General features: G+C 40.4%; 1 protein-coding gene across 1 annotated transcript in view; it reads left to right on the top strand.

Moving 5' to 3' along the window:
- Positions 1–12,833, top strand: part of LOC118280302 (glycogen [starch] synthase) — a 35,753-nt gene that overhangs the window by 1,514 nt on the left and 21,406 nt on the right. The window contains exons 2-5 of the mRNA XM_050701893.1: positions 9,104–9,248; positions 10,686–10,763; positions 11,322–11,428; positions 12,366–12,557. Of these exons, the coding sequence (XP_050557850.1) occupies positions 9,110–9,248; positions 10,686–10,763; positions 11,322–11,428; positions 12,366–12,557 (516 nt within the window). The 5' untranslated portion in view covers positions 9,104–9,109. The remainder of the gene's footprint in view (positions 1–9,103; positions 9,249–10,685; positions 10,764–11,321; positions 11,429–12,365; positions 12,558–12,833) is intronic.

Here is a 12,833-nt window from a genome sequence, read left to right as displayed (position 1 = left end):
ATACATACAAACATACACAGCAATGTTATTTTTTAATGCTTATTTCCTTACATAAAATTGTCAATCAAATTTTCTTGTGTTTAGGAAATACCATGATTCTATTTACATAATGAACATTAGCTCATGACGATACCTAAGTACGTGTGTCGCCTGGACAGTCCACGCTACATCCTTGTTGACTGGACATCTACACTACATGAGCTGCTGTTTACATGTGAACATTAGCTTATGACGATACCTAAGTACGTGTGTCGCCTGGACAGTCTACGCTACATCCTTGTTGACTGGACATCTACACTACATGAGCTGCTGTTTACATGTGAACATTAGCTCATGACGATACCTAAGTACGTGTGTCGCCTGGACAGTCTACGCTACATCCTTGTTGACTGGACATCTACACTACATGAGCTGCTGCTTACATGTGAACATTAGCTCATGACGATACCTAAGTACGTGTGTCGCCTGGACAGTCTACGCTACATCCTTGTTCACTGGACATCTACACTACATGAGCTGCTGTTTACATGTGAACATTAGCTCATGACAATACCTAAGTACGTGTGTCGCTTGGACAGTCTACGCTACATCCTTGTTGACTGGACATCTACGCTACATGAGCTGCTGTTTACATGTGAACATTAGCTCATGACGATACCTAAGTACGTGTGTCGCCTGGACAGTCTACGCTACATCCTTGTTGACTGGACATCTACACTACATGAGCTGCTGTTTACATGTGAACAGCATATGACTCGGATATGAGTTCCATTGAACCCAGTGTTTGAGATTACGGCGATAAGTGTTGCGTAATGGTTCTTTATCTGCAGAATAATGAGCATATTGTAGTAGTCAATTAATATCACTCCACTTTGAGTATGTTAGCCTAGTACTTTCACTTATTAAGTGTCGTACGTACGTTTTTAGCTATTTTTAACCGACTTCCCAAAAAGGAGGAGGTTCTCGTAATAATTGTTATGTGTGTTGGTCATGTGCGTCAGATGCATGAGGATTTCCTAAGGAGGATTCCTAAAATAGGATGTTCCTAGCAGATTTCCTAAAGTTCTATAAAAAGCAATAAGGTTTGCCCTCGTTTTTCCATGGGAAACCGCCAAAAGCCGCCTATCTTGGCATACTACTCTCGACCGAAATGATATCACGACCTCACAGAAAACTGGCGTTTCGCTGTTTGGTATGTAGAGCCTCCCTCAAAAGGCCGACAATGCACACGTTACTCCGTCAGTGTTGCGGGTGTCTATGCTATGAACGTGATCACTTACCATCAGATAATCCATCTGCTCTGCTATTTTTAATGGGCTCAACTCATCCAGTGGCTTCTTCCGCCTTGGGTTACGGGAGTGTCAGCAGTCAGTCATTACTGATTAAAAACCACCCTTTTACTACTCCTGCTTCGAACCGAAACCTCGGTAACTCGCTAGCTTGCTAGGTCGTCCGCAGCTCCAAATCAGACCGTCTGCTCAGCCCGTGTCCACTATCACACAAGGACTTCCGACCATCAGGTCAAAACGCTTAATCAGCATAGTTCCCACATGTTTACACACAAGTATCCATGTTTTATCTCCACACGAACGCGTGTAAGATTGTTATCAAACCTTCACTGGTCGGGCGTGATCTGCAAATGATGTTATCTTTTTAATATTCACGAAATTATTTTTAGAATAACCTCTTTTGATAGGAGCAGATGATTTTGGTGTTTATTGGAGATAGTGGATCGTGATTAGACTGTTGTTATGGGTCGTGATCACTATTAGAATATTTTTTGACTAGTTTCCTATAACTAAAAATATGTGTGGCGATTTGATGCATAACCTCAGGCATGCCATGCTTCGGCACGAATGGGCCGGCTTGACCGGGGTGATACCACGGCCTCACAGAAAACCGACGTGAAACAACGCGTTGTGTTTCATTATGTGAGTGAGGTTACCGGAGGCCAAGGTTATACCCCTTCCTAATCTTTCCAATCCCTGATTCTCTACAACTCTTATATTCCTAACCCCCAAAAGACTGGCAACGTAATTGTAACGCCTCTAGTGTTTCAAGTGTCCATGTTCGGCGGCGATTGCTTACCATCAGGTGATCCGTCTGCATGTTTACCGACTTATACCATTAAAAACAATGTCATTTAGGACAATCTTCCATGGAGAGGACTACCACAATCTGACCATAATGATGACATTAAAATCACGTCTCGCGAACTAATTCAAATGTTATGCTATTCAGATCAAATACCAAACAAGTATCTATATAGTTATCAACTAAATTGGTCGCGTAATCTTGAACTTGAGTTAGCCCGTAGATAAGATTACTACGTACTACATGTTACCTACATATGTAGATAGATAGATACCTATTATATAAACATTTTATAGTACATAGTGTAAACACATGGGTAATCAAGCTAATAGTTCTGCTTCTTGTATGATTATATGTATGAATGTCACATATCATCAACATCCTATAAGTATTTAAACTGACATGGTCACTATACAATAAATGATAAATGATATTTATTTCTGTAAATAGATTATAAAATAACACTTTTTACACGTCAATATTTCAAATATCTAGATGAGGCCGGCATTTCCTATCCAACTACTCTGAGAAGAAATGCCGAAACAAACTCAGAGGTCATAGTTAATCTCTTTTAAAGTCCAGACAAAATCAATTAAAGATGTCGGAGAACCGTGCAAGTTGATTCTGTAGTGGTCTTTTGAGGAAAGAACCACAGCAGTTTGAGCGGACCTGTTCAGATGGCAGCACGCATGTGTCAGTTTACAATGAGCTCAGCTGACGGCTTTTGCTGAATGATCCGACGAACAATACCAACCAAAAGAACATTTGGGTAGGCCACACAAATGCTCACACTGTCAGAATATAATTAACTAAAAGTGGCGGATTGCTTACCATCAGGTGAAACTCTCGTTTACCGGTCCTCAAACTAACAATTTTACCAAAATAATATGTGAAAACAAAAAATATCGAATGATATTAATGTATATCATGTCAAATTGTATAAAAATGTAACTTGTGTTACAAACATGTCAACATGACCTGTGTGGACATTATAGCGGCTCACTCCCAAGCCTGACTATCATCTAAGTAGTCTTTAATTTTATAAAAAGCTTTACTATACAGTTTTTCTTTAATAACATTTTTAAATTTATTCAGGCTCAAACTTTGAATATCGCTGGGAATTTTATTGTAAAAGCGTATGCATTGACATCTGAACGAACCACTTATTTTCTTAAGTCTAGTAGTGGGAACAATATATTTGTTTTTACTTCTAGTGTTTATATTATGTATATCACAATACTTTTTGAATAAATTAATATTTTTAGTAGAATCTAACATAGAATCAGAACTTGAAATGGGATATTTAATGTTTTTCTATTTCTATGAGTTTCCGATTGTTCATCTTCATGGCGCTTGCAACAGTGCCGAAATTCGATACTCATACAAATAGAAAAACATGGTAAATATTCCGTTTCGATTCTAACACTAAGCCTATAAGTGACCACTGTTGACCAAAGGCCTCTTCTCACACGGAGAAGGTTTGAGCATTAATCACCGCGTTTGCCCAATGCTGTTGGCCCATTTCAAACCTATAATTAGAAATTATGATTCAGGTTTCTTCACGTTGTTTTTGTTTACCGTTTGTCAGTTCTCTAAATAATCTTTAAAAGTACGTATAACTTGGAAAAAGTCAACATTGGTACTTGCTTTGGTAAGCCCCACCCTGCAAGAGAAGGCGTCTTAGACCTCCGGGTCACCACGACTGATTCCGATTGAAGCTTACAAGAATTATGTAAGGAGCGTAGGAAGCGCTCTATTTGACGTTTCTATACCGTTAAAGCCCATCCTTTTTTTTGAAGGATCAAAATCATCCAATGACTTCTCATCGCCTTGTTAGGCGAGAGGGGAGTCGGGCTCTTATTGACTTCGGCCACCCCGTTCATACTCCTGCTTTTCGAACCGGCGTGGTAACCCGCTAGGCAGGCCGCAGCTCTGAATCAGACGGTGGTCTGAAACAACTACTCCTGGTCGGGCGGTAAGCTGCTCATCCTTACTGGGGTATTGCCCAAATCCCCCAAACCTCAAATCCCTAACCTCCAAAATGGTCAATAACGCTCTTGCAAATTCACTGGTGTTGCGGGTCTGCAGCCGATTGCTTACCATCAGGTGATTTTGCTCATTTGCCGACCTATACCATAAAAAAAACTCAATCTTGAGATCCCTGAGTCCTTGATTTCCATGTTCTGTTAGCAATTGTGGGAGAGTCATGCTTCGGCACGAATGGGCCGGCTCGACCGGAAATACCACGGCCTCATCTAGAAAACCGACGTGAAACAACGAGCATTGTGTTTCGTTAAATTACGACCTTCCCAATCTCCGATTCCCGAATAACCCTTATTTAAGCCCCGACAACGATTTGTAACGCCTCTGATGTTTCGGGTGTCCATGGGCGGTGGCGATTGCTTACCATCAGGTGGATCTGCTCGTTTACCGGCTTATACCATAAAAATTAAACCAATACGAGTAATCGTTAAACCTAAAAGAATTCATTACGAAATCAATAAAAAAATAAGTAAAATTCTCGCGAGTAGATAGGAAATGCGATAAACAGCGCGATAACATATTATTATGACATATTATACAGATATAGTGTAAACTGAGACTCAATGAATATGTTCTGATAACTATAATTGTTATAAAACATATATAATATAGGTATATACTCGTAAACTCAAAGTTGGTTTAGTGACACCATTTTTAACTCAATAACAACTGGTTAGATTTTAATACACACGACACGGCGTGACGACAACGTCACGCCTTTTTATCCCCGAAGAGGTAGGCAGAGCAATGTACACTCACTTTTAACCATCTATGTTATTAGTCCCTTGTAATAGGGGTTGAGCCTATTGCCACATACTGGGCACAATTTTAGACTCCGTACTACCGAATAAAAAAAATTCGAAAACCTAAAAAAAGACCAGTAATACTTTGTCCGGCAGTCGCATTTGAGACCATTGAGGCAGTCGATTTTAATAACTTTTGTGACACATACTAAATTAATTATTATGTTATCGGCTTACGCACGTAACTGTTTGACGAGGAACTCGACTAGTTTCAAGCCATGCTAGAGGCTCATATTCATGAGCAGCATTCCGCGACACACGACGAGGCGATTGTCGCGTTGCTACTCTAGCATGGCTTGAAACTAGTCAAGCTCCTCGTCAAACAGTTACGTGAGTAAGCCGATAACATAATAATTAATTTAGTAGTCTTCTCAAAATAATAAAAAGTAAGCAGTTCATTTGGAAGATAATTTCTAATTATAAGTTTGAAATCGCCAACCAGCCTTGAACGTGGTGATTAATGATCATGTGAGAAGGCCTTTGGTCAGTTCACCTCTACTCATCCTTTAGAATTGGAGAATGTGACTCTTTACGTAATTGTCAAGACATTTTGTCATTACGTCCTAACACTCCTAACAGAAACCAACAAAATGAAAATGTCAGAACAATAATTATAAGTACATAAACACAGATTTTCAATACATACAGTCTTTTGCGGTGGTGGTGTTTGCGTAAAAATAATATTTGTTCTCACACATCAAGTCACGATTAGGCGGTATAGTACCTATAGTCGCCAAGCTAAAACATTAAATAAAAACATCTAAATATATTATGAATCTTAAGACAGGAGGTAGCCTATGGTTCTTCTTTAGTGTCGTGGAAGTTTAAGAGCGGTCTAGTCCACAGCTCGAACTTCCTTGTCCGTGTTTGCTCTTGAAATCGCCAACCCGCATTGAGCAAGCGTGACGCGTGGTGTTTAATGCTCAAACCTTCTCCGTGTGAGAAGAGACCTTATTGCTAGCTGCCAGCGTGCTTACGGTACGCCCACTGCGACCTGCAAGAATGCTAGTCGATTATTTCACTTGCGCCTGGAGGGAGTGGCGGGCTGCTTTTGGCCGCCGCCGCCCGTCGATGTCAACTACGGCTCAAGAAGTCCACGCGCTGGCCATAACGTCATTTCTACGTATAAAACGTACATAGAAGTAACGTCACACGATATTTCAAATCGATATATCTTCGAAAGTATTTGTTTCCGTAAGAAAATTAAAAATACGTGTCTAACATTTTAAAATAATCTACAAGACGGACGTTAAAATAAAAATTAGTCATCTATTCTATTATTTAAATCAGTCCAGCTGTTTCGGAGCCTATTCAATGCAAACAAACAATCAATCAAATGACTGTCTCGTTGGTCGAGTGGTCGCAAGTGCGACTGCCGAACAAGGGGTCTCGGGTTCGATTCCCGGGTCGGGCAAAGAATTACTGGGGTGTTTTCGGTTTTTCGAAAATTTCTCAGTAGTAGCACGGAGTCTGGAATTGTGTCCAGTATTTGGCAATAGGCTCACCCCCTATTACATGGGACTTATAACACAAATGGTGAAAAGTGGGTGGCATAGCGGCATTACGTGTTGTAATGAGCACCTCTGCCTACCCCTTTGGGGATAAAAGGCGTGACGTTGCTTTACAAACAATCAAATGTTTCTTCTTATAATATTAAGATTAAGATACACAAAATAATACGTGTCTCTTGCACATTTGCACGTGTTTGGCTTCACGCCAACTTGCTTGATAATGGACTTGGTAGTGACCGATGTCAATAGTACACAGATTTGAGCAGAAGTTCCAAATATTGTGGGTGTGTCCTAATACTAAGGGACTTCTATACTAAGTCTGGGAGAACCATGCTTCGGTACGAATGGGCCGGCTCGACTGGAGTAATGCCACGGCCTTACTGAAACACCGACTTGAAACGTTGTGTTGCGTTGTGTAAGTGAGGTTATCGGAGGCCCGATCTTCCCAATCCCCGACTTCCTAACAACCCTGAAATTCCAAAGGCTGACAACGCACTTGTAATACTTCTTTATTTTTTATGATAAAAGCCGGTAAACGAGCAGACGGATCACCTGATGGTAAGCAATTGCCGCCCATGGATACTTGAAACACCAGACTGTGCACCAGAGGCGTTACAAGTGTGTTGCCCGTCTTTTAGGGGTTGGTATTCATTTAGGATTGTTAGGTAATCAGGGATTGGGAAGGGGGTAGACATTAGACCTCCGGTATCCCGTCTCACAGTTCTAATGCAAGCGTTGTTTCACGTCGAGCACTATTATAACCCATTCGTGCCGAAGCATGGCTACTCCCACACTTAAATTAACTTTATGTAAGATAAAAAACTAGTAGGATAGGTAGCTTACCCAAACCCACCCCGGTACCTAACAATAAAATTACTATGCGAGACTTGTATTTCTGATCATACTGTGATGCGATGAGTATTACGAATGTTACGTCAAAGCTTTGGCTGCCAACAGCGACTGTCAGCGAATTATGTCTTCCGGAGATAAATAAACAAGGCACGAGGTCTCGTGATCGATACTCGGGTTGGGCAAATGTTTATTGCGCTTTTATCATTCAAATTTTTGTTTTTACATTTGATTGGTCGACGTTTGGCCGCTATCTCACCTGATGGTAAGTGATGTTGCGGCCAACGATGGAGCACGTCTGCCCATAAGCAACCTATTCACTCGGGCTTTGAAGACACCCAGGTTGTACCCATCAGGAAACACAGACTCCGGCAAAGAATTCCGCTCCTTAGCAGTTCGCACATTATTCGAAGCTTGAAATTCGAATTCAAATAGTTTATTTGTGTTGGTACAAACATGAAATTTTATGTTCTTAAAATAGGGATGATGACGCGGTATGAAAATTAAAAATCTATTTAGTCCGTCAGTTAAGTAATGAAAAAATATTAGACACGTATTTTTTTATTTTGTCATATAAGATAACAATACTTAGATCTAACGAATCAAAGTTTAGCAGTGGGAGCAAATACGTCATTTCTAGATACAAAACATACTTAGAAGTCCCGTGACGCGATATTGCAAATCATATATCTTCGAAAGTATTTGTACCGTAAGAAAATAAAAATACGTGTCTAATATTTTAAAATCTGGAGCCGGAGTCAGTCCGCAGCTCCGGGTCGGCATCAATCCTACTGGGCCCCATTTGTGGTGGTCTGATGGCTTCTTCCCGCGCGCACACGCACGGGTCTGGCTCTGGTCGGGCGGCGAGCTACCCTTGCTCAGCGTCCGTAGACCCGCACTTACGGTGGCTGGAGATCGTTACACGATCCCTGACACCTGGAGTGTCTCTCGTGTCGGCTGGGGCGTGAGGAGTTTCGTTTCCTTACGCGCCCCGCTTCCTCCACTAGAAAATAGTATCTTTTTATCTATTTTAACACATCAGAAATTTATTGTGAAAATAAGTAACAAATAAAATATTACTTATTCATGTTTACTTCTTATGTAGCAAAACACCTAATTAGCTGCGAAACATTGTATTCTACTACACTAAGTAGTAGCTCATTATTATGTTCATACACACAGAGTGACGTATGTTCTCATAGTAAGCGGTTTTATTACTTTTTTAGTTGACATACATAACAATACTACGTTGTTTTTTATGGGCCGTGTGGTGACGTCTGAATAGAATACATGTATCACCATTCACCGCCTTTGCTCTTTCCGTGGGTGTGGTAAGAATTTGGGTTGATCTTAAGCCAAAAATTTCTGGGTGGATCTTAAGTTTATGACACAAATTCCTCTTTTTTTTGAAGAGGAATGTCATCTAATGCCTTCTCCCGCCTTAGGTAAATTGAGAGGGAGTTTCAGACTCTTACTGACTAAAAACCACCCCGTTCCTACTCCTGCTTTTCGAGCCGGAGCCTCAGTAACCCGCTAGGCAGTCCGCAGCTCCGAGATCTTTAAAACCCACTTGCCCAGCGTATGGATTATGGTAAACCCTCTTATGTAGAGGAGGCTCATAGTCTAGTAATGGACTGTAGCGGACTGAAGATGATGCTGATGATTAGAAATTCTATGTAGACGTTAAAGAACATAGACTGACTCTAAACTTACCTTTAATTCTACAATACCTACAAATTAATCTAACCCAAAACATCCCAAATCTTTAAACATGCCAATCTAAACTCAACCCTTTGCCCACAGATCACAATGTCTCGAGACAGGACCTCGAAGCGGTTCTACCGCGCAGAATCTACACATGACCTGCTCTCCTACATGGACAAGGGGCAGGCAGCTAGCAATGAGAACCGGTGGACTTTTGAAACGGCCTGGGAAGTCGCTAATAAAGGTATAGTAAATTTTTTGACCATTTTTTAGATGGACTTGTAAGGGTGTTACCATACCAATCGAGCGATCGGCGATCGATAGCATAGATCGATGGTAGAATGGATTAGTCGACATCGATCGATATTTTCTACCACACCAATCGATCGATAGCTGATAGATACCATCAATCGAATGTGGAATCAATTGGTCGATGTCGATCGATAGATTCTAGCCGGAATATAATAAATTTACCGACCGCTGCCATCGACCGGCAGTCGATCAATTGGTAAGTCGACCGGTTACCATCGATCAATTAAAGCGATTTGATTGGTTGGTTTATTCGAGCCGGCCAATCAGAGTGCTGAACGCGCTCTCATTTCGATTACTTTAAATATACAATGTGATAGGGGTGAGACTTCTAACCCGTTAAGGCTGAGTACTACATCTAATTTTATCGACAAAAGTCGGGGGTCGAAGGGGTCGAATCCAATATTTTTTTTACTTTTTTTTATATCAAAGGTTGTATGCGTCGTAGAAACAAAAAAAAAACGACAAACGGTAGCTAATAACCTTGGCTAACTAATTCATTACTTTTTTCATATGTTTGATAATGTTTTGGTGAGAAAAAAATCATTTGTGAATTATTTTTACCGAAAAAATCACTATTTTCCAATATTTTCAATAATTTCGCGCCACCTATTGTGCAGAAAAATGGGAGCCCTCATTCCCACATGAGACTCTTAGCTTGCAAAAAGTAGCTGTTACATTTTATATCTACATTTCTGTCTATCTCTTTAGTATAAGGTCTATTAAGTAACTGGACTTCAGACCCAAATCTAGACGAGTTTAAACCTTTATCTAGGTCTTAGGCAGTAACTGGATATCCTATTGTTCATGTTTACATAGTGTTTAAGTCCTTGCAAATACTAGAAATTCAGGTTTTCTTACAATTACTAAGATGTTTGAAAAGGATATGCTTTGGTTTGTTATGCTTGCATACTTGCTTAAGATATTTTATTATTTATGGTTTATTTATGTATATAGGGTGACTGGTAATTAGTGAACGATATTTAAACACATGATTGTACTTATGATTACAAACAACTTTCCCAAAGAAACTTTTGTTGTATACTCATTAGTTTTATTTTTATCACAATAACAAAACAACAATAAATTCGTGCGTGCTTGCTTTAGCATGATTAGCTGTTAGCAGAGAGGCGCCCGCGCCCACGTTATCGGAAGACGTTACTGAAATTTTGTTATCGTGATAAAAATAAAACTAATGAGTATACAAAAAAGTTTCTTTGGAAAAGTTATTTGTAATCATGAGTACAATCACGTGTTTAAATATCGTTCACTAATTACCAGTCACCCTATATACTATTATAACGTTGTCGCATTGGGTGTAACCTGTTAAAATGCGTTGTTTTAATAATAAATATTTGTTTGTTTATTTCAGTGGGCGGTATCTACACTGTGATCAGGTCGAAGGCGTACGTATCTACTGAGGAAATGGGAGAAAACTATTGTCTACTAGGTAAGATTATATTTTCGAATGCCTTAGTGTTGGTTTGTGACGACACCTGACAAGCGACAGATGACAGAAGTCGCACATAGACTATCGACGAGCAAAAATCAACGGATGACGTCATAAATATCCTGCATCGCACATGTGAAGTTTACATGCGAATTAACATGGACAAAAAAATACCAACAAGGTTTTTAGGGTGTAACATAATATTTTTTAGTTGTTTTTTCTCTATGGTATAAGCTGGTAAACGAGCAGATGGATCAGCTGATAGTAAGCAATTACAGCCGCCTATGGACACCCGAAACACAGAGGCGTTACAAGTGCGTCGCCGGCATTTTGGGGTTAGGAATTTAAGGGTTGTTGGGGAATCAGGGATTGGGAAGGGGGTAATTGTAGCACCCGGTAACTTCACTCATACAACGAATCACAACGCAAGCGTTGTTTCACGTCGGTTTTCTGTGAGGCCGTGGTATCACTCCGGTCGAGCCGGCCGATTCATGGCTCTCCCACACTTTATGTGATATTATGTGTTTAGTCAAAACATTGTCTTATTGTGTCCTCTAGGGCCGTACAAGGAACACTGCGCAAGGACGGAGGTAGAGGAGGCAGATTTCCCTCCCAACTCCCCTCTGACAACGGCTGTTAATGCTATGAGAAGCCAAGGATATAAGGTAGGTTTTGTGCACCATATATGAATATTATAACTGTTGTGACAGTATTGGTGGCTGTCTTGTTGGTCCAGTGGTCGGAAGTGCAGTACAAGGGATCTTGATTGAATTCTTAGAAAAAAATATTATATGTTGTTTGATATGATTTGATTTTGTGAGGAAACCTGGGCTTGTAATTACTAATTATTATTACTAATTATAAGTTTGTAATCGCCAACCCGAGACATTGAGCAAGCTTGGTGATTAATACTCTAATAGTTTTCCGTGTAAGAAGAGGCCTTTGTCTGCAGTGGCCTCTTATAGGCTGTTGTGTCTTTTTTATGGTATAAGTAGATAAACAAGCAGATGGATCACCTGATAGTAAGCAATTACCGCCATCCAATATGGAAACCCGAAACACTAGAAGCCTATTGGGGGTTAGACATTTAAGGGTTGTTGGGGAATTGGGGATTAGGAATATTGGGAAGGGGGTAATTGGGCCTCCGGTAACCTCACTCACACAACGCAAGCGTTGTTTCACGTCGGTTTTCTGTGACGCCGTGGTATCACTCCGGTCGAGCCAGCTCATATGACTCTTTCACACTTTTTTTTTTATGAAACAAGCCGGTAATCGAGCAGACGTATTACCTGATGGTAAGCAATCGCCGCCGCCCATGGACACTTAAAAATAGAGACGTTACAAGTGCGTTACAGGCCTTTTGGGAGGTAGGAATTTAAGGGTTGTTGTTCGGGAATCGAGGGATGGGGAAGATTGGGAAGGGGGGAACGAACCTCCGGTAATCTCACTCACACAATGCCAGCGTTGTTTCACGTCGGTTTTCAGAGAACCTCAGTATGAGTTCCAGTTGTGGAGGTTTCTCACTTATCCAGGTCCCACTTAACCAAGTTTCACTGTATCTGTTTCCACATCTCTTTTATAACCTCCCATCTTCTTTCACAGCTTCACACCGGTACCTGGCTTGTAGACGGCAATCCCCAAATCATTCTATTCGACATTGGCTCCGGCGCGTGGCAGCTAGATGGGTATAAGCAGGAGTTGTGGAATACTTGCGGTATCGGTATACCGCACCTGGATGTGGAAGCTAATGATGCGGTTATATTAGGGTTCATGGTGGCGCAGTTTATTGGGGAGGTGAGTGTTTTCTTTTGTGTAATAGGAGATAAATCACCTGATAAAATACCAAAGGAATTATAATTGGGTAGTTTCCTAGGTAAGAAATACATTACTTTGATATTTGAATACAATATAATGTCTCTAAAAAATCGTACATTCATTTATGACTATTTAATACATTCGTTTTAAAAAAAATTCTATCTACTTTTTGAGAAATAGATATTGTATTTGACTCAAATTTTTTATGACGTCATTCGATTTGTACGTCAAATAGCAGACTTATTCGTGTTTCTT

Source organism: Spodoptera frugiperda, chromosome 21 (genome assembly GCF_023101765.2).
Source record: "Spodoptera frugiperda isolate SF20-4 chromosome 21, AGI-APGP_CSIRO_Sfru_2.0, whole genome shotgun sequence".
Taxonomy (NCBI): Eukaryota; Metazoa; Arthropoda; class Insecta; order Lepidoptera; family Noctuidae; genus Spodoptera; species Spodoptera frugiperda.
Note: the sequence above shows the minus strand (reverse complement) of the source record. Positions and strands in the feature narration are given on the sequence as shown.